Source organism: Rana temporaria, chromosome 3, assembly GCF_905171775.1.
Source record: "Rana temporaria chromosome 3, aRanTem1.1, whole genome shotgun sequence".
NCBI lineage: Eukaryota > Metazoa > Chordata > Amphibia > Anura > Ranidae > Rana > Rana temporaria.
The window spans coordinates 406,308,224-406,332,865 of NC_053491.1; the positions used below are offsets into that span (position 1 = coordinate 406,308,224).

Here is a 24,642-nt window from a genome sequence, read left to right on the forward strand (position 1 = left end):
ACACTACATTATACCATGTTTAGGAATAGGTTAAAACAAAACCTCACCTTCTTTGAACCTTGACACATGATGACACATCGCCCCTCATCATCCTGCAAGGGCCTGTTAGCGTACCCTACCATCTGAAGAACATCATAGATGGGGTAGTCTACATAACTGCAGAAGGAAAATACAGCAATGAGAAGAGGAGATGATAGAGAAAACTTCTTTAACTAATAAAATATTAGATACATACGCATGAATCTTCCCGTTATAGTACTGACTGTCCATGATGATGACCAGGTGAGCAGCAATGTTGAGACCCCAGCAAAGACTGCGAGAAGCTACAATTACCTGTACGGCCCCTGATAAAATTGGAGAACAAAACATATTAGAGTTTCATTAAAGAAGTGAGAACTGATGACAAGAAACAAATGTAAAGCAGATGTATAGACAAAACCTTTTTTGGATTTTAATAAATTTAAAAACCATTTGGTTTATTTTTTCCTGTGTTTCACATTGGGGAGATTTCCCTTCATCTCCTGTCCAGAAAAAAAACAAAAAGGGGGGAAATCCCCTCTTGGTTGCACCGAATAGGTGTCCCAGCTGAAAAGATTTGGCCTTACCCACCATTCTGTTGACAACATTTTGGTTTTCTGTCCCAGTTTTTAGTCTCCAGGACAAGTAGAGAGGGTGAATCTATCCAGCAGGGACACAGGCAGCAATAAATACTGGACAAGAGCATTCCAATCCATCCCCCAGGTTGTGGTTATGCAAACCGTAATGTCAAAACTCCACAATTAATCCTCTGGGATAAAGTATAATAAAGCCAAATTCCAGGTTTACTTTTACTTTATAGGTACTGTCTGCTGCCAGACTAAATTCAAGTCAGGCTGAGTGCTTCTCAGCCAATTACAGAAAAGATTCATAGGAATCAATAAATCCAAGGCTTCCATCGATTTGTTGGGGTGGAGACTGAGAAGCCATGGAGAAAGCAGAACAGAAAAAGTAGAATATCTTGCCACTAAGAGTAGCACACTGTACACAGCTCATACTAGGTTACCACTAAACATTTCTGAAGAAACAAAAAATGATCCCAAATCATCAGGATTTGCACAGAATTTGCTGCTTTCATCCACTTATTTCCTCACAATATAGTACATAACTGTTGGATTTTTAAATTAAAGTGACATTAAACCCAGACTATAAAAAAAAAAAAAAAAAGAGTGCGCAATCTCTTCAAGACACTAAAACATTTGTTTTCTGTAGAGTGAAATATATCCGTTTGATCCTGCCGTCAGCTGTCCCTCCAATCCTCTGTGTCCCCATTGCAGTTTGAGATTGTGTTGATATCTACTGAGCATGTTCCCTTCTGAGCCCTTTTATTTCCTGCTTTTTCTTATTTAGGCAGCCCACATGAATTTAGAGGCACACATGTGGGTGTATACACAATGGTAAATGACATTCCCCTCCCTCCTCCCTGTCCTCCTATTGCTGAACTCTATGAGGCTTGGATATAGTATGCCGATTGATTACATTAAGAAACCCCAAAAATGCTTAGTTTTATTATAGATCAGTATTAAATATGTCAAATAAAATTGCTACTACCAATAATGCCGTCTCAACTAAATGAAAGCTAGTGTCAATCATCTGACTCCGCATACACCATATTAATGCACCAAAAATACATATATGATGTTCAATAAAGATTTACAGGGAACTGTAAAACAGTTTTTTGATAAATAGAATTACATTATTTTGGAGAAGCTTTTTTGAGAGAGAGAGAGCGCATACATCAGCAGAGCATGTCTGCACAGCTCTAATTGGTTCAGAAGGAATTATGGCAATTCACACTTCTCTGTTTAGTATCACTTTATGAATGTTACTTTCTTGAACCTCTTTCCCCATAATGTTTGTGTCCCCCTTAAATTAATAACAGAATTACAGATAGGCAACGCATGATAGACAGAAGTCAGTTTGTGCTTACCCGAGTTAAAGAGCTGCTCGACAATTCGCCTCTCCAAAGATGAGAGACCTTCGTGCAAATAACCCACACCATTCAAAAGTGTCTCTTTCAAAGTGTTATCGCTTAGCTTGTCAAGGTATGGAGCCAGATCCTTCTCTGTGCAATACAGGAACCTGTATGGAGGAGTTCCATTAACTTGTGCTTTTTACAGGAGACGGAGATACAATTTACTGCTTGCTTGGCAGAGCAGTTTTTGCATTTTTCACATACATGGTCAAATTTGCATTTTTTCCCCCTGACAGTTACTTATAACCCCCAAACATTAGATATTTTCTGAAAGCAGACGTCCCGGATAATAAAATGATGGCTGTTGCATTTTTTTGTCACACAATATTTACACACCAGTTTATCAAACACAAATTTTCACAAAAAAAAAAAAAAAATACATAAATACCAATCAATTTCAAACACAATATAGTACCCACTTTTTTGGTAAATTATGAAACAATGTTGTGGCAAGTAAACCCGATCTCAAAACACGTCAAGACTTAAAATATCACACTCACACTGTGAAATGGCGACAAACGACTACCTAAAAATGTTCATAGGTGACGCTTTAAAGGTCTACCAGTTTAGAGTCAAACATGAGCTCTTACCAGAATTTTTGCTCTAATGTTGGTGGTGATAATTCAAGTTTGGTGCAATCACTTTTTACTTACTTGTGCAGGACAAGTACTTGTACGTGTGCATTTACAATGGTGCGTGAGCACATGGGTGCGTCAAGATCTTTTAAAGGCATTTTTTTTTTATTTTATTTACATTTTTTTTTACACTTTTTCCCCCCCATTCAACTGTTTTAGTATCACAAGAGATGAACTTGGGCAGAGACGGGTACTCTTTATTGAAAGATCAGGGGACTATTAGACCCCTGATCTCTCATCAGTCCTCCAAGGCAGATGATCAAACCAAGAATCCTTGTTGCTTCCAGCTTCATTGGTCACAGAAGAGATGGAGGGCAGCTGACCCAACTGTCTGCAGTGGTCCCCAGCAAACTGGTGTCCTTAAGACACAGCTCATCACCAATCGGGACGGGACAAGCACCACTGTCCCTGCCCAAGTGTCCCATGAACATTTGTAATAATATATACATACATATATACATACACACACACACACACACACACACATATATATATATATATATATCACACCACACGTGAGGTATCGCTGCGAAAGTCTAATTCTAGCACCAGACTTCCTCTAACTCTAAGCTGGTAACCAATAAAGGCTTATAAAGCCTATGGATTTTTACATACTGAACACAATTTTAAAGTGCGACATGTTTGGTATCCATTTACCCAGCGCAACACCATATTTTATCATAATATTGGGTATTATATTGTCTTTGTGTGCATTGAAATTCATTAAATTGTACTTACGAGTTAGTGTGCAAAATTACGTTACAATAAAAACACTGTAAATACTGTGCAACATAAAAATTGTCAAAACCCACCATTTTATTCTCTAGGACCTCTGTTACAAAAATATTTTTTTAGCAAAAATACAGATTTTTAGTGTCAGAAGAAGCCTCGTTTTAAAGTGGGCAATGCATGAAGCTACTTCTTGGATGTTGCACCTCTATGTTGCTAGGCTGAAAAAAAGTCTCACACATCTGGTATCGTCATACTCAGGAGGAGCAGCAGAATGTGTTTTGGGGTGCAGTTGCAAGTATGCCTATGCCATGTGTGAGAAATAACTTAACACTGAAAAAAATTTTTTTTTAATGTCTTATTTTTTTTAAAGGATTTTGGGGGAGAAAAAAAAAAAAAAAACACACCATGCCTCTTACCAAATGCCTTGGACAGTCTACTTTACAAAAAAAGGTCATTTGGGGGATATTTGTACTGTTCTGGCATGTTCGGGCTTCAAGAAATGTCTGTCAGTAGATCAGGTGTGATCAATTTTCAATGACTGGCACCAATAGCTTGTAGACTAACCTTCACACAAACCAAATAATATACACGGATTTGGGTTATTCTAACTAAGAAAAGCATGTTTTTTTTAAAAAAATTGGTCTTTTTTAGTTTATAGCGCAAACAATAAGATCAATGGTGATTAAATACCACCAAAAGAAAGCTCTATTTGTCTAAAAAAAAAATTGGTACAGTGTTGCATGACCGAGCAGTTGTCCTTCAAACTGCGATAGCACAAAGCTGAAAATTGGCCTGGGCAGGAAGGGATTGAAAGTGCCCAGTATTGAGGTGGTTAATACATTTTTTTTATAAATCTGTTATACCTAGCCCCCTCCCCCATACCTTTGTCGCTGCACATCAGAGGAACATGTATTTATTATGTCAATAGCTGTGAGCCGAGTCTGTTTTCTTGATGGAACAAAAACAATAATGGGTTTCTTGGGTGAATGTTTCACAATGGCATGGTACACAGGCTTTGCCATGGACAGCAATCTTGTCTGCGTGTGACTGATGTTAAATCCCTAAAATAAAATATATTTAATTAAACAAATGACAAACAGAAAAATACAAAAGTGGAGGTCAGCATATGTCCATAAGCATCTTATCACTAGCATGAGTTACAAAAAGAACCTGTCAGGACAGAATTATGGAACATGCCTTGTGGTCTTGTTTTTTAGGGTGCACACTCTTCCATTACCTGATGAGCCACTAGCCTACAAAAAGTATGAGCATATCAGGGGCCCCTAAAGTTCACTGGTTGCATGCTTGATTCAGGTTAGAAACTCACTAGGTAACAACGCAAGTTTAAGATGACAGCATTAAAACATAAGACAATCATCAACACGGCCTCCTTATTACTATCCCGTCAGGATCTTTCGGAATGACCAACTTGAATTATTCAACCGTTAGGCAGGATTGGGGACTTCCATATACATCATATTCAAATTTGTATTTTGTCTGTAAATGCCACCTTTCAAACTAAACAAACCATGAAAAACATGTGTTGTAATAGTTTAATGTTTCTAAAGTTAAAATGCTAATGTTTTTATGATGCAGCATATTTCCAAGTGAACAAAGCAGTTAACACAGTAACCTACAGCTGCCCTGTGCTTAAATGATTTAATTAAGATGAGCATAAAAGCATCTTACCTGTATGTGCAATTCTAATGGGACAGGTCTCACGTTGGGATGGAAGTTGAATGTTGCCGTGGCGCTGCATCCCAGCCAGTGAGCCACATCTTTAGCATTGGACAAGGAGGAGCTGAGAGCCACAATGCGGATCGGCCTCTCGATTTGAGAGGAGATATAGCGCATACGGGAACAGATGACCTCCAGTACAGGCTATGGATAAGATGAGAGCACAAATAAATGTAATAGCCTATAATAAAAAACACATACTCTTAACATTCTCTGAAAATATAGTATATACATAGAAAACAATGAAACAAACTAAATGTAGATAGTAAAAATTGACAGATATGAACTAAAGCAAATCTGAAAAGGCGAACAGACTATAAAAAAACAACAACAACAAAAAAAAACACACACAACTCACCCCGTTGGCTCCACCAATGAGATGGGTCTCATCCACGATAAACAAGCTAACATTCTGCACATTCTTTCTTTGTTTCCATCTTCGGGAAAGGATGTCCCACTTCTCTGGGGTGCTGATAATGATGTTACCTTTTCCCAATAACTTCAAGTCTGTGCTGGTCTCACCAGTCAGCAGAACGACCTTCTTATACAGCCTGTCCTGGAACTTCTCAAACCAGTTCATGAACACCTACATCAGCACAAAAGGCAGAAGAGTATTAGAAAGGTGTACTTGTGTGTTTTACATCTACCACTGTCAAATCTAAAGCAAAGCAAATCACATTAAAAGAAAATCTGCATTGTCAGCATTACACAAATGGATCTCCCTTTGCAGAATATCATAATTTATAAAAACGTACTATTTTCTACATTACTGCCCCATCTAAGGCACTGGTAAAATAGCCTTTCCAGAAAGCAGCTGGGGGCACTGGCTAGGTCACCACTGCTTTCTAGGGAGAAAAAAAAAATGGCAGAGCGGGCTTCCCGTGGAAAGAGCAAAGTAATTTGGAAATAATGGGATTTTTTGTGTTGCTCTCTGTAAAATACCTTTCTCGGAGTTCATTGATGGACTCCGCTCTTGCTTGACCAAAGCGGTTATAGCTCCACCTACAGGAGTACGACATTAAGCAGGAAAAAAAAAAATGAAGACAGCACCACCTATAGTCATTCTTAGCTGGTTGTAAATTCCCTCAACTGCCATAGGCAGTTCAGTATTGTTACAAATCAGTACAAAGTAGAAAAAAATTAAAAACAATAGAAGGGGTGGGTGCCGTGTCCAAGAAAGGGTACTCTGAGAAATAAATTCTACAGTAAAAAAAAAAAAAAAAAATCCTATTTTCTCTTAGGTGCGACGGACACAGTTTTTCCTTATTCTTGACTGTGGGGACGCCTTAAAGTAGTGGCTCATTGTGGGTAACCAAAGAAAGAACATGCAACAGCCGAGAGCCCCCAATAAAGGGACAGAAGAACTCAAAAGGTCCCCTGCAAAACCTTGCATCCAAAAGGTGTAAAAAATGTCAACGGTCCACAACTTGGCAAGAGCGCACAGAAGTAGATTGCCTTGCAAACTTGGCAAACACTTTTTTGAGGGACAGCCAGAAAGCACAAATCTTCCTGGTAGAATGTGGCGCAACAGAGGAGCCCAAACCATAACAGTATAAGTTTGGACAATCACCTGCCTGACCCAAGAAATAGTGGCAGAGGAGCACACCAGGCCTCTATGTGGGACGTCTGCAAGCAGAAATAAAGAGTATGACCTCCAAAAGGAGGCAGTATCAGGCAAGCACATGCAAACTGACTGGACCACATCTAAGGAGCGCAATGCAAGCCCCTTAGGATGGGAAGAACACAGACCCGTGAAAGGTAAAAGTCAGACACTACCTTTGGAGGAAGGAGGGAGAGGGATTGAAAACCCCCTCATGCCTAGGTCAACACAATGTGAAGACAAAACAAGAGCACTAGCCCCGACACACGTGTTGACATCATGAAGATTATTCAGGTGGCACGATTCATTTCTGGCTTCTCACGTTCACTTAGCCCAGGGACAGGCCAACCTTGGCATGTAGGTTTACCCCCAATTGTGCATGGTGGGAGGTAGTCTTTATTGGTTTATGGATCCGTTTGTTATTTGCTCTCATTGGTTTCACAAGATGATTTTGTCAGGCTTACAAGCTTATAGATTTTCTTTCATATGAACCAGTATGAAAGTATTTTCCGTGCATTCTTCACTTCCACGTCATGTCTGCAGGCTCTTTGTGGGGCGGTGCTGGATCTGCTTTTTCTAGGGTGCGACAGTCCCAGTTCAGGAATCCGGATGAAGGCTTTTGAGGGTTTTACATCAACCTGTTTACAACTCCAATGAAGGAAGAAGTACACCTAAAAGACCTCAAGGCCTTGTATTGCCTCCATTGACTTCAGGGACGTGTACTTACAAGTTTTTTCTGGGCTGGGCACCAGTCCTCCCATGATTTGAAGTCGCGGTCCTGCATTCTCAGTTTGCGACACCCCCCTTTTGGTCAGGCCTTCACTCACTGTATGTTTTACCATGGTTCTGGCTCCAGTCCTGGCCTGCTGAGGCTGCAGGGGATTGCCATGTAAAGCCTCATACACACACCAGGAGAGCATTTGGCCAGGAATCCCGGCTACGTGTATGCTCCCTAGCAGTTTTCCCGACAGGAAAACTGTCCGGGAAAAATAGAGAACCTGCTCTCTATTTTTTCAGTCGGGATTCCCTGGCAGAGTGTTTCCTGCTGAGAAAGCCGGTCGTCTGTATGCTTACCTGTCCGAGGTAAACCTGCGCATGCTCGATAAGACTGACGCATGCGCGGTAGCACACAAGGTTAGTGTGGAATGTAGCAAGATGGCGGCGACGGCATCGAATGTGACAAGAGCTGGCTTGTGGTAGTCTATGATGTCACCGTGTTCTTGCCATTCAAAAGAACAGTGGTTCTTTTGAACGGCCGTCTGTATGCACGGCTTTGCAAGGCAAGCTTGCCAGGAATCCCGTCTGGAAAACCCGTTTTTTTCCTGACGGGATTCCCAGCCGTGTGTACAGGGCTTTAGGCTATGTGGTTAGCCTCCTCCTGTGAGCAGATTCTCATCCTGTGCTAATGGACTATGTCCAAAATGGTGGTTGAAGATCTCTGCACAAAAAAATCCCAGAAAAAAAAAAAAGGGTAAAAAAATAAAAAAAAAACACACACACACAGAACCACAAGTCCCAGCAAGGAACTAGATCCTTAACTCCTTACTAAGTATATATATTAAAAAAAAAAAAAACACATTAGCTCCCTATGGCAAAGAGGGGATTGACTACCAGGTAGGACTTCCCATAGGTGGTCCTGTTTTTTTACGACCTGTCCTACTCCTGTAGGTGGTGATATAAGCTTACGGTCAAGAATAAGCTGTGTCCATCAATGACCAGAAATAAACATTAGCAAGTGACAATACATTTTTTTTATTTCATTAAGGTTTATGTATGTCTATTTAATGATTTGGGGGGTGGGGAAGGGACATTTTGCGATCTCCCTACATGTTATTGACTTAATTGTTTCAATTCCATCAGGCCATGACAATGATTTTCTTCTCCACATAAATATGGGTGTCAGACACTAAAATTACAGTAAAAACAAAGACCAATTTAAATTTGGGTAGCCCAATCAGATTTGCAAATAAATCCGTATGGCTTAATCTGTTCAATCCAGTTTTATGGCACCGTGACAAATTGTAGAATTGCGTATGGTCCCCTTAAAAGGTTCCTGATTGTATATGCATCAGTCACAGACAGATAGAAAAATAAGCTGAAAGATGTGTTTTTTGCATATATTTCCATAAATGAATCACATCTAACAGCTGACACTTACAGCTAATGAATGCACAAAAGTAGTAATGGGATAATGCAGCAGTTTGAGTGTGTGCGTGGGCGGAAGACATATTAAGTGTGTACAGCCTCCCCAGAACGACTTAAACACAAATCAGAACTAGGGAAAAATAGTGTAATTACAGTGTGCAACTAAGTAAGAATTTTAGTGTCCTTAAAACATCAGACATTTTCTGAAAAGGAAGGCAGAGGATTAGGCTGATTAACATGTCTGATATGTTGGAGATAAATCTTTGCTGGGGATTGGAGTGGGAGAGCAGAAAGAACTTTATGTTCAAATGTGCCGACAATTACTAACTGTGCTCAAAAAAGCTGCACGACAACTATAAAATCACAACACCTGAGCACAACAAAAACTGCTTTCATTACTTAGAAGAGAAGAAAAGTTTCAAGCGCAGTTATATGGAGGCGGATTTTATGAAGAGTTGGAACAAAAAAGGTCAGCATGACAATAGCTCACAGTTTTGGGGAAGGAAGAGAAAACAAAGGTAAGTAAAAAGAATTAAAGCTGAACTCCAGCCTTTCCTTGAGCCTGTACAACTGCAAGGCTGCTTTCTTCTACTGAAATTGCTTACGCACATTTAACTGCACACATGGTTTCTCACAGTGTGCATTAGAATCTGCAGTAAGGCAGATAGAGCCCACATTATTTGCTGGCAAGAGAACATCCAGCATCACCTAGCCCTTCCCTTTACTTTACTTGTCATGCCCCTTTCATTCATTGGATTTCAGTTCTTCAATCAGAGGTTCAGCATCACATGTGGGCATGTCGTTGGCATACTGCTTGAAGGGATGCATATCTGAGCAGTCTCCCCACCCATGCCTTATCATTGGCCACCTCACTGACCAAGATAGTGATGGGCACAGCTGGAACGCTCAATTACAAAATCAGCATGAGATTTGTATAATTCAATGGTCAGGGTTTCAGGTATATATAGTAACAACCATTAGTTAGTGCAACATAAGGTTAGAGCAAAAAGGATGATTGCACCAAGAGCTGAAGCTTTTTGATGACATGCTAGCAAACCACCCACCAGCTCATTATTAGAGATTATTTTAGCCCAGAGATCTCCCAGTTTCATCCAGCCCATGATTTTCATTCTAAATAAATGAAAAAATGCTGGGAAATGCAGCAGGATGTGCAGGTTTATCTTTGCTGGAATGCTATAAAAAATAAAAAATTGACAGGTCACTAAAATAGAGATACACAAATCCATCTGGTGACCTGGACCCTCTCACTATCTCCCAGGAAGTTTAGGGACTGCAACATCTGTCGGTCTCTTCAGCATCCAAACACTTCCAGGAGTACTGAATGCCTGTGTCTCTCCATGGTTCCATCTTTATGAGAATGCAGGAGTTAGCATGGACAGGAGGTTGGAGAAAGGAAACACAGTGCACTGTGGAGACACGGGCATCAGATGCCTCCAGATTTTTCAGCGCTCATAACTGAAGGTAGCTGCATGTCTAGAAAAGAGGCGGTAGGTCCATTGGAGGAGGAGACTATAATACCCTTTTTATTGCAGAGACCTTCTTTCATGATTTTTTAGGCCTATTTGGGTTGCTTTAACCCTCTGGTTTGCTCTTGAACCTAGATTACAACTGGGATGACAGCTGTAAAATTTAGGGCTGTTACTGATTAAAATTTCCGTGTTCGATTTTTTTTTTTTAATTGATTAATCTACCAATTTAGATTCATTTTAACACACATACATTTTTCGGATCATCACCATATATAGTCCCCACTGCAATATCCACAGACATCTCCCCACTAATATCCACAGACATCTTCCCCACTGTAATATCCACAGACATCTCCCCCCACTGTAATATCCACAGACATCTCCCCCACTGTAATATCCACAGACATCTCCCCCCCTGTAATATCCACAGACATCTCCCCCCCTGTAATATCCACAGACATCTCCCCCCCTGTAATATCCACAGACATCTCCCCACTGTAATATCCACAGACATCTCCCCACTGTAATATCCACAGACATCTCCCCACTGTAATATCCACAGACATCTCCCCCCCTGTAATATCCACAGACATCTCCCCCCCTGTAATATCCACAGACATCTCCCCCCCTGTAATATCCACAGACATCTCCCCACTGTAATATCCACAGACATCTCCCCACTGTAATATCCACAGACATCTCCCCACTGTAATATCCACAGACATCTCCCCACTGTAATATGGTCCACATCTCCCCCACTGTATAGGAAGATTAGTGCTCGCTTAGTTTTACCAGAGAAGCTGGCCGAACACGAGTAGTTGAGGCTGAGTGATGACGTCAGTGCGCCGCTCTAGGCTCACCTAGGCCGCCGCCGGGTGGACCAAGATGGCCACTGCTCCGGGAGCTAGGCTGAAGCCGCGGCCTTTCCTATGGCCGAGGCAGCAGCAGAGCTCCGCGGATCACATGGTGTGCCGATCCACATATGGTGACCGGTTCAGATCACGGATCATTTACAATCCGTTGCACCACAAGTACAAATCAAAAGAATTTTGATCGATAAAAAAAATTAACGATTAATCAAGGAATTCCACAGCCCTAGTAAAATTAGATTAGTGTTTCAGTAGGTGGGATGGAGAAACATTGCAACAATGTTATATTATCTTGAAACAGAAAATACCTGCTCAGCCAGAGCCTCCATAGGAGTGATATATACACAGCGCCCCTCTGAGTTCTGCAGCAGCATTCGAAGGATGGCAAATTCAGCACATATAGTCTTCCCACTGCCAGTAGGGGCTCCAACAAACACATTGTCATCACTGTTATATATAGTGTTAAAGACTAAAACAGAAAAGGAAAAAAAAAATTGGAAATCAGTCATGTTATATATACTTACTATGCATATGGTGTTTTTCAAACGTAACATATCTCCACATACACACACAAGATAGATTTAATATGAAAAAAAAAAACCTGCAGTCAGAAAACACTTAAGGCTGGATTCACACCAGTCCGATATGAATTTCAGCTCCGTTCTCAGTGCGAAGAGAAAAATCAGCTGTTCAGTGCTTCCTCTCCGTTGTAGCTGTAGATCAGCTGAGCAGGGAGAGGGGGAGGTGTAGTGAGGAGGGGGAGAGATTGCCTGTTCACAACGAAACGCATCTGCAAATCAGATGCGTTCCCATAGAAGAATATGTGCCTGCAATTCGCACCGCACTGCCTAGAAAACGCACACGTTTTTTGGGCAACGCAGAGAGCGAATGCAATGCGCATATGTGAACCGGACTGATTGAAATAGATTTGAAAATGTTCTGATAATTGGATGTGGAGGTGCAAGCCACATCCAATTTGCATAGGTGTGACCCCAGCGTAAAGTGGTTCTTAATGGTAGAAGGTTTTTTCCTTAATGCATTCTATTCTAAAATGCAAAAGAAAACCTTCTGGGTGCAGAGACTAGAGGCAGGAGTATATTAGATATGCCTCTAGAGGTATAAAACTCCTAAAAAGGGGTCTAGTTTGCCATGATTATGTAATTTCTACTACTTATTTTTTTTTTTTTTTTTGACGACTCACCAGGGATCTGACTCTTGCATGCTTTGTTGATTTGTACCCCAAATTTTTCAATAAAATAAAAAAACTCCTTAAAAGGTTACTATAAGACTATAAAAAAAAATGTTCTGCTGGTTCTTAAATAGAACTACAGGTGTGATTATGTTTCTACTCTTGCTGCCACCTGAGTCCTGGGCCCAGGCTGGGCTATTGGCATACCGGGATGAATTACATCTCTAGGAGCCCTTGTTCACTCCCCCTGCCCCTCCTTACATTATGACCTGCCTCTGCTCTATCATGTCTACTTCCTCTTCATCTGAATACACCCTCCCACAACCCTTACTGTGCAGGATCAGGCCAAGTCATTCCCCGTCTCAGCAAAATCCAAAATATCAACTTTTGTGCTTGAGAGAGGACTGCTCTAATCTTTGCCTACTAATGCTTGTTATTCATTCTCATTATAAAAACCCATCTTGAGGCAAGGCAGTCAGACTGGTTTTCTTTCTGCGTTAATGTTTTAGATTTTTATTCAAAATAGAGTTTGAATGTGAACATTGCCCGTGTTCATCTACATTTGTAACAATAATTATGTTTATAAGTCAATCATCTGAAAGGTAATACAGCTTCGGATCTATGCGGATGAAAATTCCAAAATACACATTGATGATTTAAAAAAATGGAATGCAAATAAATCTCAAAATACGCAAAAGCAACAAAGTTTCAGAAAAAGATTCTGTAAATTACAAATGTTAACTGGTTTGTAACAGCCAATTCTGAATATAAAATCACTAACCTTGGGTTTGTATAGGGTTAAAAAATGGAAATTTGTCTTGATAAAGGCTCTCGAATGCACTGTTTCTCAAAGCAGAGACAGGCAGGGGCTGAAGGTCCAGTAGTTCTGTTGGTGGTGGGTATTTCTCAGGCAGGATCAAGTGGCGGAATGAGACCGGCAGTTGTGTCTCACAGGCTTAAACACAAGAAGAAAGACAGAGAAAGAGAGAATATCAATTTCAGCTGCAGTTTTAGGACAGAGAATACCAGCTTATACCATAATCTGTTGCCTGCTGTGATATGGAACACATAGTTGTACCATGTGATTGCTTAGACCAATCACTGAATCATGTCAGTTGTACACAATGGCTTTCATTCATAGGCATTCATTGTGTACTATGGTGATCTCTGATTGATCATAGTGTTCACAAGGTACAGGACCAAAGAAAATCCTGATCACCTTCCCAGAGCAGTACTGTGTGTCACTATGACACAGTACTGCTCCAGTGACAGTTTGTAAAAACATGTTTTTTTTAAAGAAAACAAATGTAAAAAAAAAAAAAAATGTTTTACTACTGTCATAGTCAGTGTCCCTGATTACTGCCACAACAGTCATATGGTGAAGCTGTACTGCTCTGGTGACAGTATGCAAGAAAAAAAAAAAAGAAAGTGTGGAAAAATAATCAAAATTTCATTTGTCTTCATTTTCCAAAAAGCGACAAAAATGTACAACTTAAAAAAAACCAACATGCCTTTTACTAAAATACCTTGGGGTGTAACTTTCCAAAAAAAGGGGCAATTTCTACCCAAGTAATGCAATATGCCATCGGTACATCAGAAATTATCAATTTTCTAAAATGTATATTATTTATTTTACACACACACACACACACACACCATAGTTTGCAGACACTAACTTTTACACAGAAACAATACAACGATGTGGGTTATTTTTTGCAACAGAATACACTTGAGCCTAAATTTATGAAGAAAGATTTGCAAAATTGTATAACAAACTAAAAAAAAAAAAAAAAAAACACACAACACGTTTACCCCCATTTTTGGTATTCTTTTTTTATATAGCAAAAACCTAAAAAAATGCAGTGATTAAATACCACCAAAAGCAAGCTCTATATATTCCATAAACACGCTAAATATTTAATTTGGGTACAGTGTTGCATGACTGAGTAAACGTCAAAGTGCGCCAGCGCTAAAATCTGAAAATTGGCCTGGGCAGGAAGGGGGTGTCCGTTATTCTAATCTAACCACTTCAATGTCAGACTGTGGAATTAATTACAGACAATGGACTAATGTTTGTATGCAGCTATGGAACCCAATCTGTCAAAGATTCTCCATTTCTAAGATGAGGCGAGTTTCTGTGAATTAAACATTAAATTGATGCCCATAAAAGCCATTCGTCTTTGCAGCCTAAAAGTCTTCCATATTCTTTGTAACCAGGGCCCAAGGTTTGTCAGGCCATCAAAACAAAAACAAAGATGAAGGAACCAGTTATATAAAAAAAAAAAAAAAAACATAAGCAGCAGTCATATGACCACTTTGCAACTGCATCGGATATAAGATGTTAAAAAGTATTGAAGGGAACACTCACATAGCCAGCGGTCTGACACAACTCGGATAAAGTATTGTGGAGGAAGCGGCTCAAACACTGGCACAAAGAATGTAACAAGATGCTCGTCCTGGGCATATTTAGCTTTGAGAAGAAAATACTCATGATGCAGAATAACTTCACTGTCAACATCTTCTACCAGAATCCAGAAAGCTTCAGAAGACCCATGAACCTAAAAAAAAACCAAGAAAATTAAAAAAAGGCGCTTAAAATTTTTAATTACATAAATGCATTAAAAATACTATCTTATGCAATGGCAGCACCACAAGTTGCCTGTACATAGCATGTTTTTTTTATGCCAAATAAAAAGTACTTGATCATGCCAAAGGCATCCAAAACCAGGGCAAGGGCCATATACAAACAGCAATTTTTCTCTATGCTGAATAATCAGCACTAGCTTCCACACCGCTAAGTGCTATAGACACAGTGCCCACAATGGGAGCTAGGATTTAAGAAAAAAAAAAAAAAGGAGTACCGTATTTTCCGGCGTATAAGACGACTTTCTGGATGCAAAAAAATGCATCCAAAGTCGGGGGTCGTCTTATACGCCGGGTACAGTCTCAGTACTCACTTTTTTTCCCCAGCGCTGACAGTGTCCCATGCTGCGATCGCGATCGTGAATGATTTCAAAGCCGCGCCTTCACTGCAGAGTGTTCTGTGATAGGATGAACAAAAATCTTCCCAGCAGCGCCTCTGTTCTTTGTTCCTCCTATCACAGATGCCTTCTCATCCTCGGACGAGATGAGAAGACGTCCGTGATAGGCGGAAAACATAACAGAGGCGCTGCTGGGAAGATTTTTGTTCATCCTATCACAGAACACTCTGCAGTGAAGGCGCGGCTTTGAAATCATTCACGATCGCGATCGCAGCATGGGACACTGTCAGCGCTGGGAAAAAAAAGTGAGTGTTATTGCACTGGGGGGGGGGGGGGGGGGGGGGGGGCAACAAGTTCAGGCACAGTGGGGGCAAGTGATGGCAATGTGGGGGCATGTAATGGCACAATGGCAATGTGGGGGCATGTAATGGCACAGTGGCACAGTCTGGGCATGTAATGGCACAGTCTGGGCATGTAATGTAATGGCACAGTCTGGGCATGTAATGTAATGGCACAGTGAGTAATGTAATGGCACAGTCTGGGCATGTAATGTAATGGCACAGTGAGTAATGTAATGGCACAGTCTGGGCATGTAATGTAATGGCACAGTGAGGAATGTAATGTAATGGCACAGTGAGATTTGAAAAAGCCTGTTTCTGTCAGCGGTTCTGGCTCCCCCTCAGCTTCCAGAAAGACAGTAAGAAGGGGGTAGTCTTATACAGTGAGTATATCCCAAAATCAAAATTTTTCCTGGAAAATTAGGGGGTCGTCTTATACGCCGGGTCGTCTTATACGCCGGAAAATACGGTAGTAAAGTCTCAAGGCTTTTCACCTTAATGCAACCTTCTGTGCTGCAGCTGCCCCCCCAGAGCCCCCATTTTACTAATAGGTATATATGTGTAGCGCTTATATAATGTGAATCTTAACAACAAACATTAGAGGAATCAATAAATGAATAGTGCAAATGTACAACAACCGAGTGTTGAATCAATAAAATAAATTATGCAAATGTACAACTGGGTGTTGATGACTCAATAATAAACTAAATATATAATATATCAAAGTCCATACGTATAGGAAATATTCCACCAAGTGAATGGATGAAGAAAAATGGATTTCCAAAACATAAATTCGTGACTTCTTCTGTGAAATGTATTAACCCGCCACCGGTAGAAATGTGAGCTTACTGGAACAGGTGGACTCATATGTCTCCGAAAGTCAAAACAGGCTTGCATGGAATAAATCCAACAGCAGCAAATGGAAGTATTGCTATTATATGGACACCATGACCTCCGATGAACGATGGTATGAATACATCAAAGCATATGGTGGAAACTGGATCCCAGAGCTTGTTTCTCAAAAGGTATCAATGTTATGAGGAGATAAAGGAAAGTGGCCACATAGCGTAATCTCGTTTTAAATAAAATGATTTATTGCAGCTATTGCACCTACATGTAGCTGGAATGTCACATGTTTGTATATACAAATGAGGCGACAGTGGAGTCCTCCCATGTAAGTGCAATAGCTGCAATAAATCATTTTATTTATTTAAAACGAGATTACGCTATGTGGCCACTTGTCTTCTTTATCTCCTCATAACATTGATACCCTTTGAGAAACAAGCTCTGGGATACAATTCACAGAAGAAGTCACAAATTTATGTTTTGGAAATCCTTTTTTCTTCATCCATTCACTTGGTGGAACATTTTTTATACATATGGACTTTGATATATTATATATTTAGTTTATTATTGAGTCATCAACACCCAGTAGTACATTTGCACCATTTTATTGATTCAACACTCGGTTGAACTGTTCATTTATTGACTCCTCTATAATGTTTGTTGTTAAGATTCACATTGTATAAGCGCTACACATATATACCCATTTGTCCTTTAGCTTTTTTCAAACCAGCCGTGTTAGCAGCTGCACTCCACATTGGCAGTGCAGGGTTATTTACAACAGGCCCAATTTTACTAGCCTGAACCAGATTGTTCCAGCGACAAGCATGAGCCCAGCGGCCCCAGCCGCTGTCTATCAAATACAGTGACATTCGAGTGAGGCCAAGTCCTGCTGTCTGTATCAATGGACGACGCAGCAGTGGGACTCACGAGCATGTCCACACAGGTGCCCCTAGGGAATGCTGGTCTCCGTATGGGCACCCGATGAAGAGGAGAAACCAGGAGCGCCGACAGGACACCCCAAAAGAGGTTCCAGGCTGCTCTGTGCAAAACCCTTGCACAGAGCAGGCAAGTATAACATGTTTGTTATTTTGAAAAAAATATATAAAAATTTACCTTTACGATCACTATAAGTACTTTTAACCACTTGCCTACTGGGGAACTTTCACTCCCTTCCCATTGAAGACAAAAGCCTCTTCCTGCAGCCTTAGGTACAACAGATTATGCAGAGAAACATCCAACCTTTGGACTAGAAGCTACAGGTTGGCAGTAAACAGGGGTGAAATAGAGCAGCCAGATGTATCAATAAACCATGGACCTGAACAACTTAGGGTCCTGGCCAGAGTCTAAAGTAACTACTGCAAGAGCCACCGCCCAAAAAATGTCTTATAGTGCAGACAGTGCACGCACACAGACACTTGGACTGGGTGGGTTCCTGTCAATTACGCCACTTCCAGGTCATGGCCTTCGCCAGGCACAGAAGAAGAAAGGGAACCAAGCTACCAGCTTCCTCTGAGGAGTGGTCTTGGAGGATCAACTTGCAGAAAATTCTACTAGCTGCTTCCAGTGAAGCCAAGTAGGTAAAGATGTGGGTGGAACAAAAAAAAAAAAAAGCCAGAGAACAGAGGCCTCCTTCACCCCGGTTGCAGGTGACGCATCTCCTCCGTCCGCAGGAAACACAAAAAAACGACCAGTTTAATAGAGGGACTGCCTTTTAAAGTGTATTGGTGATGTGTTTCCTGTTGGAGAAGGTGCTTCTCTCATGGGCTGTCCTGGAAGACTACTCGGGAAATTTGAAATATTTGGCTGTAGCAGGAGGGAGTTGGTTTCGCTGAAGGGCTGGAGGTTACATTTCAGGATGTGGAGTTGGAGATATGGTCAGGATTAATGGCGTCCTCAATGCTGAGAAATACAAGCAAGATGGGTTCTTATGTTGTGGATGGGTACTCTTTAAGTGGAGTAAGCAGTTTCTGCCAATTCAGTTAGATCCAGTATGAGTTTTGTGGGCCGTTATGATGTGTAAAATGGAGATACGAGGAGGATTTGGCATTACAAGAGTTCCCCGTGTTTAGAGCTAACAAAGCAGGACATCGGTCAGAGATTGCTCTTGGTAAATATTTAGTCTCATATGAATGAAACCAGTTCCTGGAAGACTAAAAACATATCTATTAAGGATAAGGAGTGATAGATATCCGGCTAGCACAAGTATTCTTAGCGTGGGGAATTTTCACAGATATCAACATATTTGTCACAAAATACTAAGGACAAGAATCTCCCCCTAGTCCAGTGGTTCTCAATTCCTGTCCTCAGGACCCACTAACAAGCCAGATTTTACATATTACTTTGGGGAGATGCAGACTAGAATACTGCAATCACCTGTAATGTATTTCAGTTATCTTGCAAACCGGGCCCGTTAGTGGGCCCTGAAGACAGGAGTTGAGAACCACTGCCCTTGTCTATCCAGGGAAGTGTCAAGAAATGTATTATCCCCAGACAAGATCAAAGGGCCTTCAGTAACTTCAAAATTCCTTGTCATAAGTAGCTCAAGCAAGGATTTTGAAAATAGTGGGGCATATAGCAATTAATCACAGTGATTGGTTTACCTATAAATTCCAACACCAGTATAACATAACAGTCTAAGGGATCAGCATGTAGGTGTTTAACTGCTACCAAGGCATTTTTGGTGATAAGCATGAATATCCTCCTGACATAAGAGGAGAATGTGGATTGGCAGGAACAGGCCATTTTTGAACATTTCAGAGTTAAGATTTTTAAACCTTGTGTGTTTCTTGAAACCAGAAGGAAAATGTTTGTCAATAAACACAGAGGAGCGTAGGCACCTACTAATCTTAATGGGACCCCAACACACCTTGCTAACAGATGTGAATTGCAGCACACTGCTATAATGTGGTCTTACGCAGTTTAAGTGAATGAGCCATCTGTCTGTTAATGCAGTGCAGACATGCAAGCACAGGATAAAAGTCTCCTTCAACACAGTGCATCATTAATTCTTTGTTTTTGTTTCTTACAGCTTACCTTGTCATCCCACTGGAAGTCAGGGGTAACGGTCAGCTCTACTTTTAGAGTTGAACGAGTGATGGGCTGTAAGTGCACCGATAAATCCAGCTTGGGGAATAAGTGAACATATTTATGGATGTTCTTTCCCATTTTCGGCATTCGGATAAGCTCACCTGTGGAAAGCAAACCAAGGAATTGAAATATGCAAAAACTAACAGAGTCAAGTAAATATAATAAAGACAAACAGCTGTTGTGGGCTAATTAGCTACAAAGTCAGTGTAATCACACTAAAAACAAAATGTGATGATAGTTGAACAAAAAGGAATTGCAAATACCACTGCTGAGAGATGAAACTACCTACGCGATTGGGCCTCTTTCAACAACCCCCAAACCGTGACAGCCAAAGCAAAACCATTACAAAGCCCTGTGTTCGGATGTGTTTTCAGCTGTGTGGGAGATTAAAGTGCAGCCATAAAATTACAATTTCAACAAATAATCACTAAGGTGGCATGGTGTCCACGGAGAAGTAGCCTTTAGCTAAAAAAGGGCAGGTGGCCTTAGGTAGCAACTGTAAAGGCAGTCATAAGTCCTGACTCTTAAGCAGGCTGGCCTTGGGGCTCAATGACACTGTTGGTGTGCTTGAGGACAGTCAATTAGGCCTGCAGGCAGCAATAGAGCTATAAACTAGCTGCGTAGTCTGTTCCTAAAGGCTCAGCTTCTAATGGTAGCAACAAGTCATGACCGCACGGCCCTTTAACCAAACTCTGACACCATAGCAGTGGTCCCTCTGGTTAGTTTGTCTCTTACATGGGGTTTCCTAGGGTGACTCGGGTCTGTAGCACAGAAAAGTCTGCATTTAGCAGGGGCTGCGTCCCTCTGCACTGAGGTTACAGCTCGGCACTCTTTATCCACATAGCAATGGCTTTCCAGTGGCTCAGTGTCTCTCTGGGATGGTCCCCACAGCATGGTCCTCTCATATTCCATCTGCGCAACTATCCACCATTCCAGAGCCAACCTGATCTTGGGAAACCCATACATCGGCAAAACCAAGGACTCCCGATGTTTGTCGCATACCAACAGGATATTGAGCAGCAGAAGCTTTGGAATGGAATTGGGCATAGGGGGAACACATTGAAGACGGCTCTCCAACATCTGCACGCAGGTCCGAATACAGGGACTTTTCTCAACGAGACAGTTCTTTTGTGGGAATAGTAACTTCACCCGAGCTGTATCGAGGACCAAGATCAGGTGCTTTAGGCAGAACAAAGGCTGGCTTCTAAAGATTCAACAGAACCTCTCCAGGAATTGTACCATCTGCAAGACATTAGTTGCCGAACCAACTGCTCCCTTAGAACCAAGTCCTTGAGGTACGCCACAATGGCATGATCCAGATCCTCAAAAACCTCAGACCCAAAGCCAACACATTGGTAAACGCCCCCGGAGGCCATGGATGTGCCGAAGGATTAATGCCACAATTTGATGGTGGCGATACTCTACTGTAAATCACAAAAACCATTGGTGAGGTAGAAAAATAAAGATGTGTAGGCATACATCCTCGACATGCACGGACAGCAGGAAGTCCTCCTCCTAAAGCAAAGCAATCACTTATCAGGGTGGGCCTGTTGAGGACCTTGAGGTCCAAAATAGGCAGGACATCGGTTTGGCTTTGGAAACAACACGTTTGGAACAGAAGCAACGAGACCTCTCCTCTGCCAACACAGGTGCAATGACCCCTTGTGACAAGTCTATCCAAGTAAAACATTCTTTTTTGCAGATCAAAGGATACCCTTGAGGGTATAAAGCGCAAGGGGAAACTCCAGATTGTAGCCTCTGAATACCATGCTGCAAGCCCAGTCATCTCCAAGCAAGTGCTCACCCTCAAAGAGCAGCCTCTCAATTTTTTTCTTGGAGAAGTTCTGCTAATCAAAAAAACTTTAGCCATAGGATCCTTCCCATGACAGACATAGTGCCCACTCATGAAAGCTGCCTTTTGGGGTCTTCCAAGGCAGCCATCAAGAAACTCAAGGCTCTCAGAAACTCTTCCAGAAGCTGCCAAAGGGCAGGACCTCCTGGGTCTGATTTTCCAGAATGGAGTATATGCTTCACACAAATTTTAAAGGACCTGGATAACTAATAGCACAGGGTGCAGAGCCGCTAGCTATGCGAGATGTGGGATCTTTAAAAACTGGGACCTCATCCACCAGGACTGTCAATTACTTATTTAAAATGTTCCTCCATGTGGTACTGGTTTAGGTAGCCGTCATGACCCAAAATCCGTGACTAAAGGAGGAAGAATTTAGCAGTGGTAACAAAACAGCATTAAACCCAAAAACAAAAATATAATATAATATAATATAAAATATAATATAATGCAGGTTACCAATCCTTGGTGGCCAATTTACCCCTAATGCGGTTACCAGTGTTTTCCTGCACTAGAAAACTCAGGTCACCGCTCTGAGACACAGAAAATAATTGTTTTCTATGTGTACTATTTACACCAAAATGCAGCTGCACTGCAGTGATCTGAAGCCTGGGCCCCTAAAAAAGGGGAAAAAACAGATATGGGCAGTTCACAGGGGTTCACTGCTATCCCAATTCTTCAGGGAGGCACTGCAGGGCAAACTTTGCAGGGGTCCTCCCCCCTACATGATAAAGGTATTTGGGAACTCAACCCATTGTCCTTCTCCCTTTGCCTGCATTAATCCATGGCTTGCCAAGGGTTAAACAGGTCTGTATACCCCAGAAGGAATTGATCCTTTAGATGAGAGTGTGGACCCAAGCCAAAACATCTGTGTCGCAAGTCCAACCCAAGCAAGACGTGTGCCAATAGTTGCCATGCCTTAACAAGTACTTTATGTATCAATGCGGCTGAACAGGGCTGGAGACAAGATGGTGCCGACACTGGCTGGATATAGTGAGGTGTCAATGCCAAGTCCATGAGTTTAGCAAACGCATGGCTTGGAAGTTGGTATGGCAGATGCGTACAACGACATCATGCAAAGCCATACAAGTGCCCATTCACATACCAACACTGCTTTACGACACCCACTAGGAGAATAAAAAAAACTGACACATAACCTCCAAACCCAGAGAACACTATCAAGGATGGCTGCCATAGCCATACTATACACAGAGGCACTCACCAGTGAACGTTCCAGGCCATCAGGCCCAAAGTTCACCCATCACAGGAGGCCTTTAGGGACTTGAATGCCCTTCAGCAGGTCACAGGGTACCCAGTACATCAGAGCTCACTGCCCGCATAATCCAGCAAAAACTACAGGCCATCCACACTCTTGCATGAGGAATCAGAATGCAGTCCCTCTGAGAGGCACAATCCCTCACCCAGCACAAAATGGAGGATGAGCTAGATGGGGTTATGCCTGGCCCAGTTTTCATTTACCTGAAGGTGGCAGCATAAGCCACACAGTCATTAATATAATGTTCTTTGTCCTGTGATGTAAAATTAGAAAAAGGCTTAGTGTGATATTGTTGACCTTTATTGCTGAAAATATTACCCTGCCTGACTGCCACCATGATTATCGGTCTAGAAAAGTATCGGTGGCTGGGAGACCGTGAGCAAAAATGTTTAGCTATACTAGAAATCCCTTTTAATAGTTTAAAAAACTTGTACCATCAGGATGCTCACCTATTTCATTATGGTTAAGATCATATAAACGCTCAAAAGGGAAGTTTTTCTTTTCTATTTTCTTCACTACCTCCTCAGGTAGTTTCTTGAACTGGCGAAGAGGACACATGGACTGCCACCTATTAAGAAAGGTCAAAGTTTAGAATTGTGTATAGCTGACACAAAGAAACAACTGAAACAAAGACTATGGTTCTTACATTCTCTTATCGATCATCTTGCAGAGATTTAAAGTCTTGTCCGTGAGCTGTGCCCATCCTCTGTTTAATACTATTTCAAATATTGCACGCATGAGTCGACCTGCAGACTGAAGACAAAAATGCAGCAGCTTTAACCTCTGGTTGATAAATTGCAGTACAAAAACATCAGGGAGGACTTCAATCAAGAATTATTTGAATTGACTTAATCCTAATCCCCCACCCACGTTACCTATAAAATCAGCAAACAACATGGACAGCCTATACAGTGAGGCGCTCCTAATCTTTAAGCTGCGTAGAGCTGTGCATGCATGGCCTTTTCTCTGTAGGCTCTAAAAGAGAAGCCGTCTCCCTGCAAGCTTTCTGATTAAAGCCCATAGAGAAAAGGCTGTGCACATGCAAGAGTCACTTCAAAGCCATGTCACCTGCCAATCGGATGAGGGGGGTGTGGGAGCAGAGCTCTGAGGTATAGGCCCTTTTTGTAGTAGGTTGAGCAGCAAGTTAAAGCATAAGACTATTTATTGTTCCTCCACTTGTGAGCTTTACCCCATTGGCCAGGCAATAAGAGCGCAGTTTTAGCTTAGTGTCCTAGATTCATGGAGATCACTAGCTCCATGTTATTTAAAAGCTACAGACACAAGTTCATACAAGCAACTCCATTTAAAGTTTTATTTTTTTCCTTTAAGTATGTATGAGGTAAACCTCTCATGTAATTGCGCTCTAGGCTTTCTTGTCCCTGTGACACCCATCCCATGTCTGTTCTTCTGGTGATTTTTTTTAGTATCGGTTATTTCTTTTAAAGACTAAAAGGAAAAACAAGTGCAGAACCGTTTACAGTACCTGTGTGACATAAACCATGTCTGCCATTAAAGCAAAACCTTCCAGTTTCAGCTGTGAAATGAAGGCCTGGAGCAAGACATTGATCTGCAGAAAGGAAGGAAAGGGATTAGCTAGGAACATACAGTCAATTTCCAAGGATAGTAAGAAATTCTGGACATACCTTAGCACTTGGCTCCTCTATACTCTCCTTTACAGGTATTGGTACCCTTTCCAACAGCTTCTGCAGCTCTAGCTTCTCTTCCTGCAAAACAGATAACATCCGTTATGGGAAGTGCATTACTCCAGCATGTACAATATTTTCTCAATGCAAATACAAATCAATGAGATGTGCTTACTTTCATTCCATGTATTTATTCATTACTTGCAATTGATGT

At 41.4% G+C, this 24,642-nt stretch overlaps 1 protein-coding gene across 1 annotated transcript in view; it reads right to left on the minus strand.

Moving 5' to 3' along the window:
• Positions 1–24,642, minus strand: part of SNRNP200 (small nuclear ribonucleoprotein U5 subunit 200) — a 51,915-nt gene that overhangs the window by 10,081 nt on the left and 17,192 nt on the right. The window contains exons 23-36 of the mRNA XM_040345934.1: positions 24,429–24,509; positions 24,269–24,352; positions 23,432–23,538; positions 23,235–23,353; positions 19,607–19,761; positions 14,777–14,966; positions 13,190–13,363; positions 11,528–11,688; positions 5,474–5,701; positions 5,068–5,259; positions 4,261–4,439; positions 1,967–2,118; positions 236–344; positions 48–156 (exon numbers count right to left, since the gene is read on the minus strand). Coding sequence (XP_040201868.1) covers positions 48–156; positions 236–344; positions 1,967–2,118; positions 4,261–4,439; positions 5,068–5,259; positions 5,474–5,701; positions 11,528–11,688; positions 13,190–13,363; positions 14,777–14,966; positions 19,607–19,761; positions 23,235–23,353; positions 23,432–23,538; positions 24,269–24,352; positions 24,429–24,509 — 2,040 coding nt within the window. The remainder of the gene's footprint in view (positions 1–47; positions 157–235; positions 345–1,966; positions 2,119–4,260; positions 4,440–5,067; positions 5,260–5,473; positions 5,702–11,527; positions 11,689–13,189; positions 13,364–14,776; positions 14,967–19,606; positions 19,762–23,234; positions 23,354–23,431; positions 23,539–24,268; positions 24,353–24,428; positions 24,510–24,642) is intronic.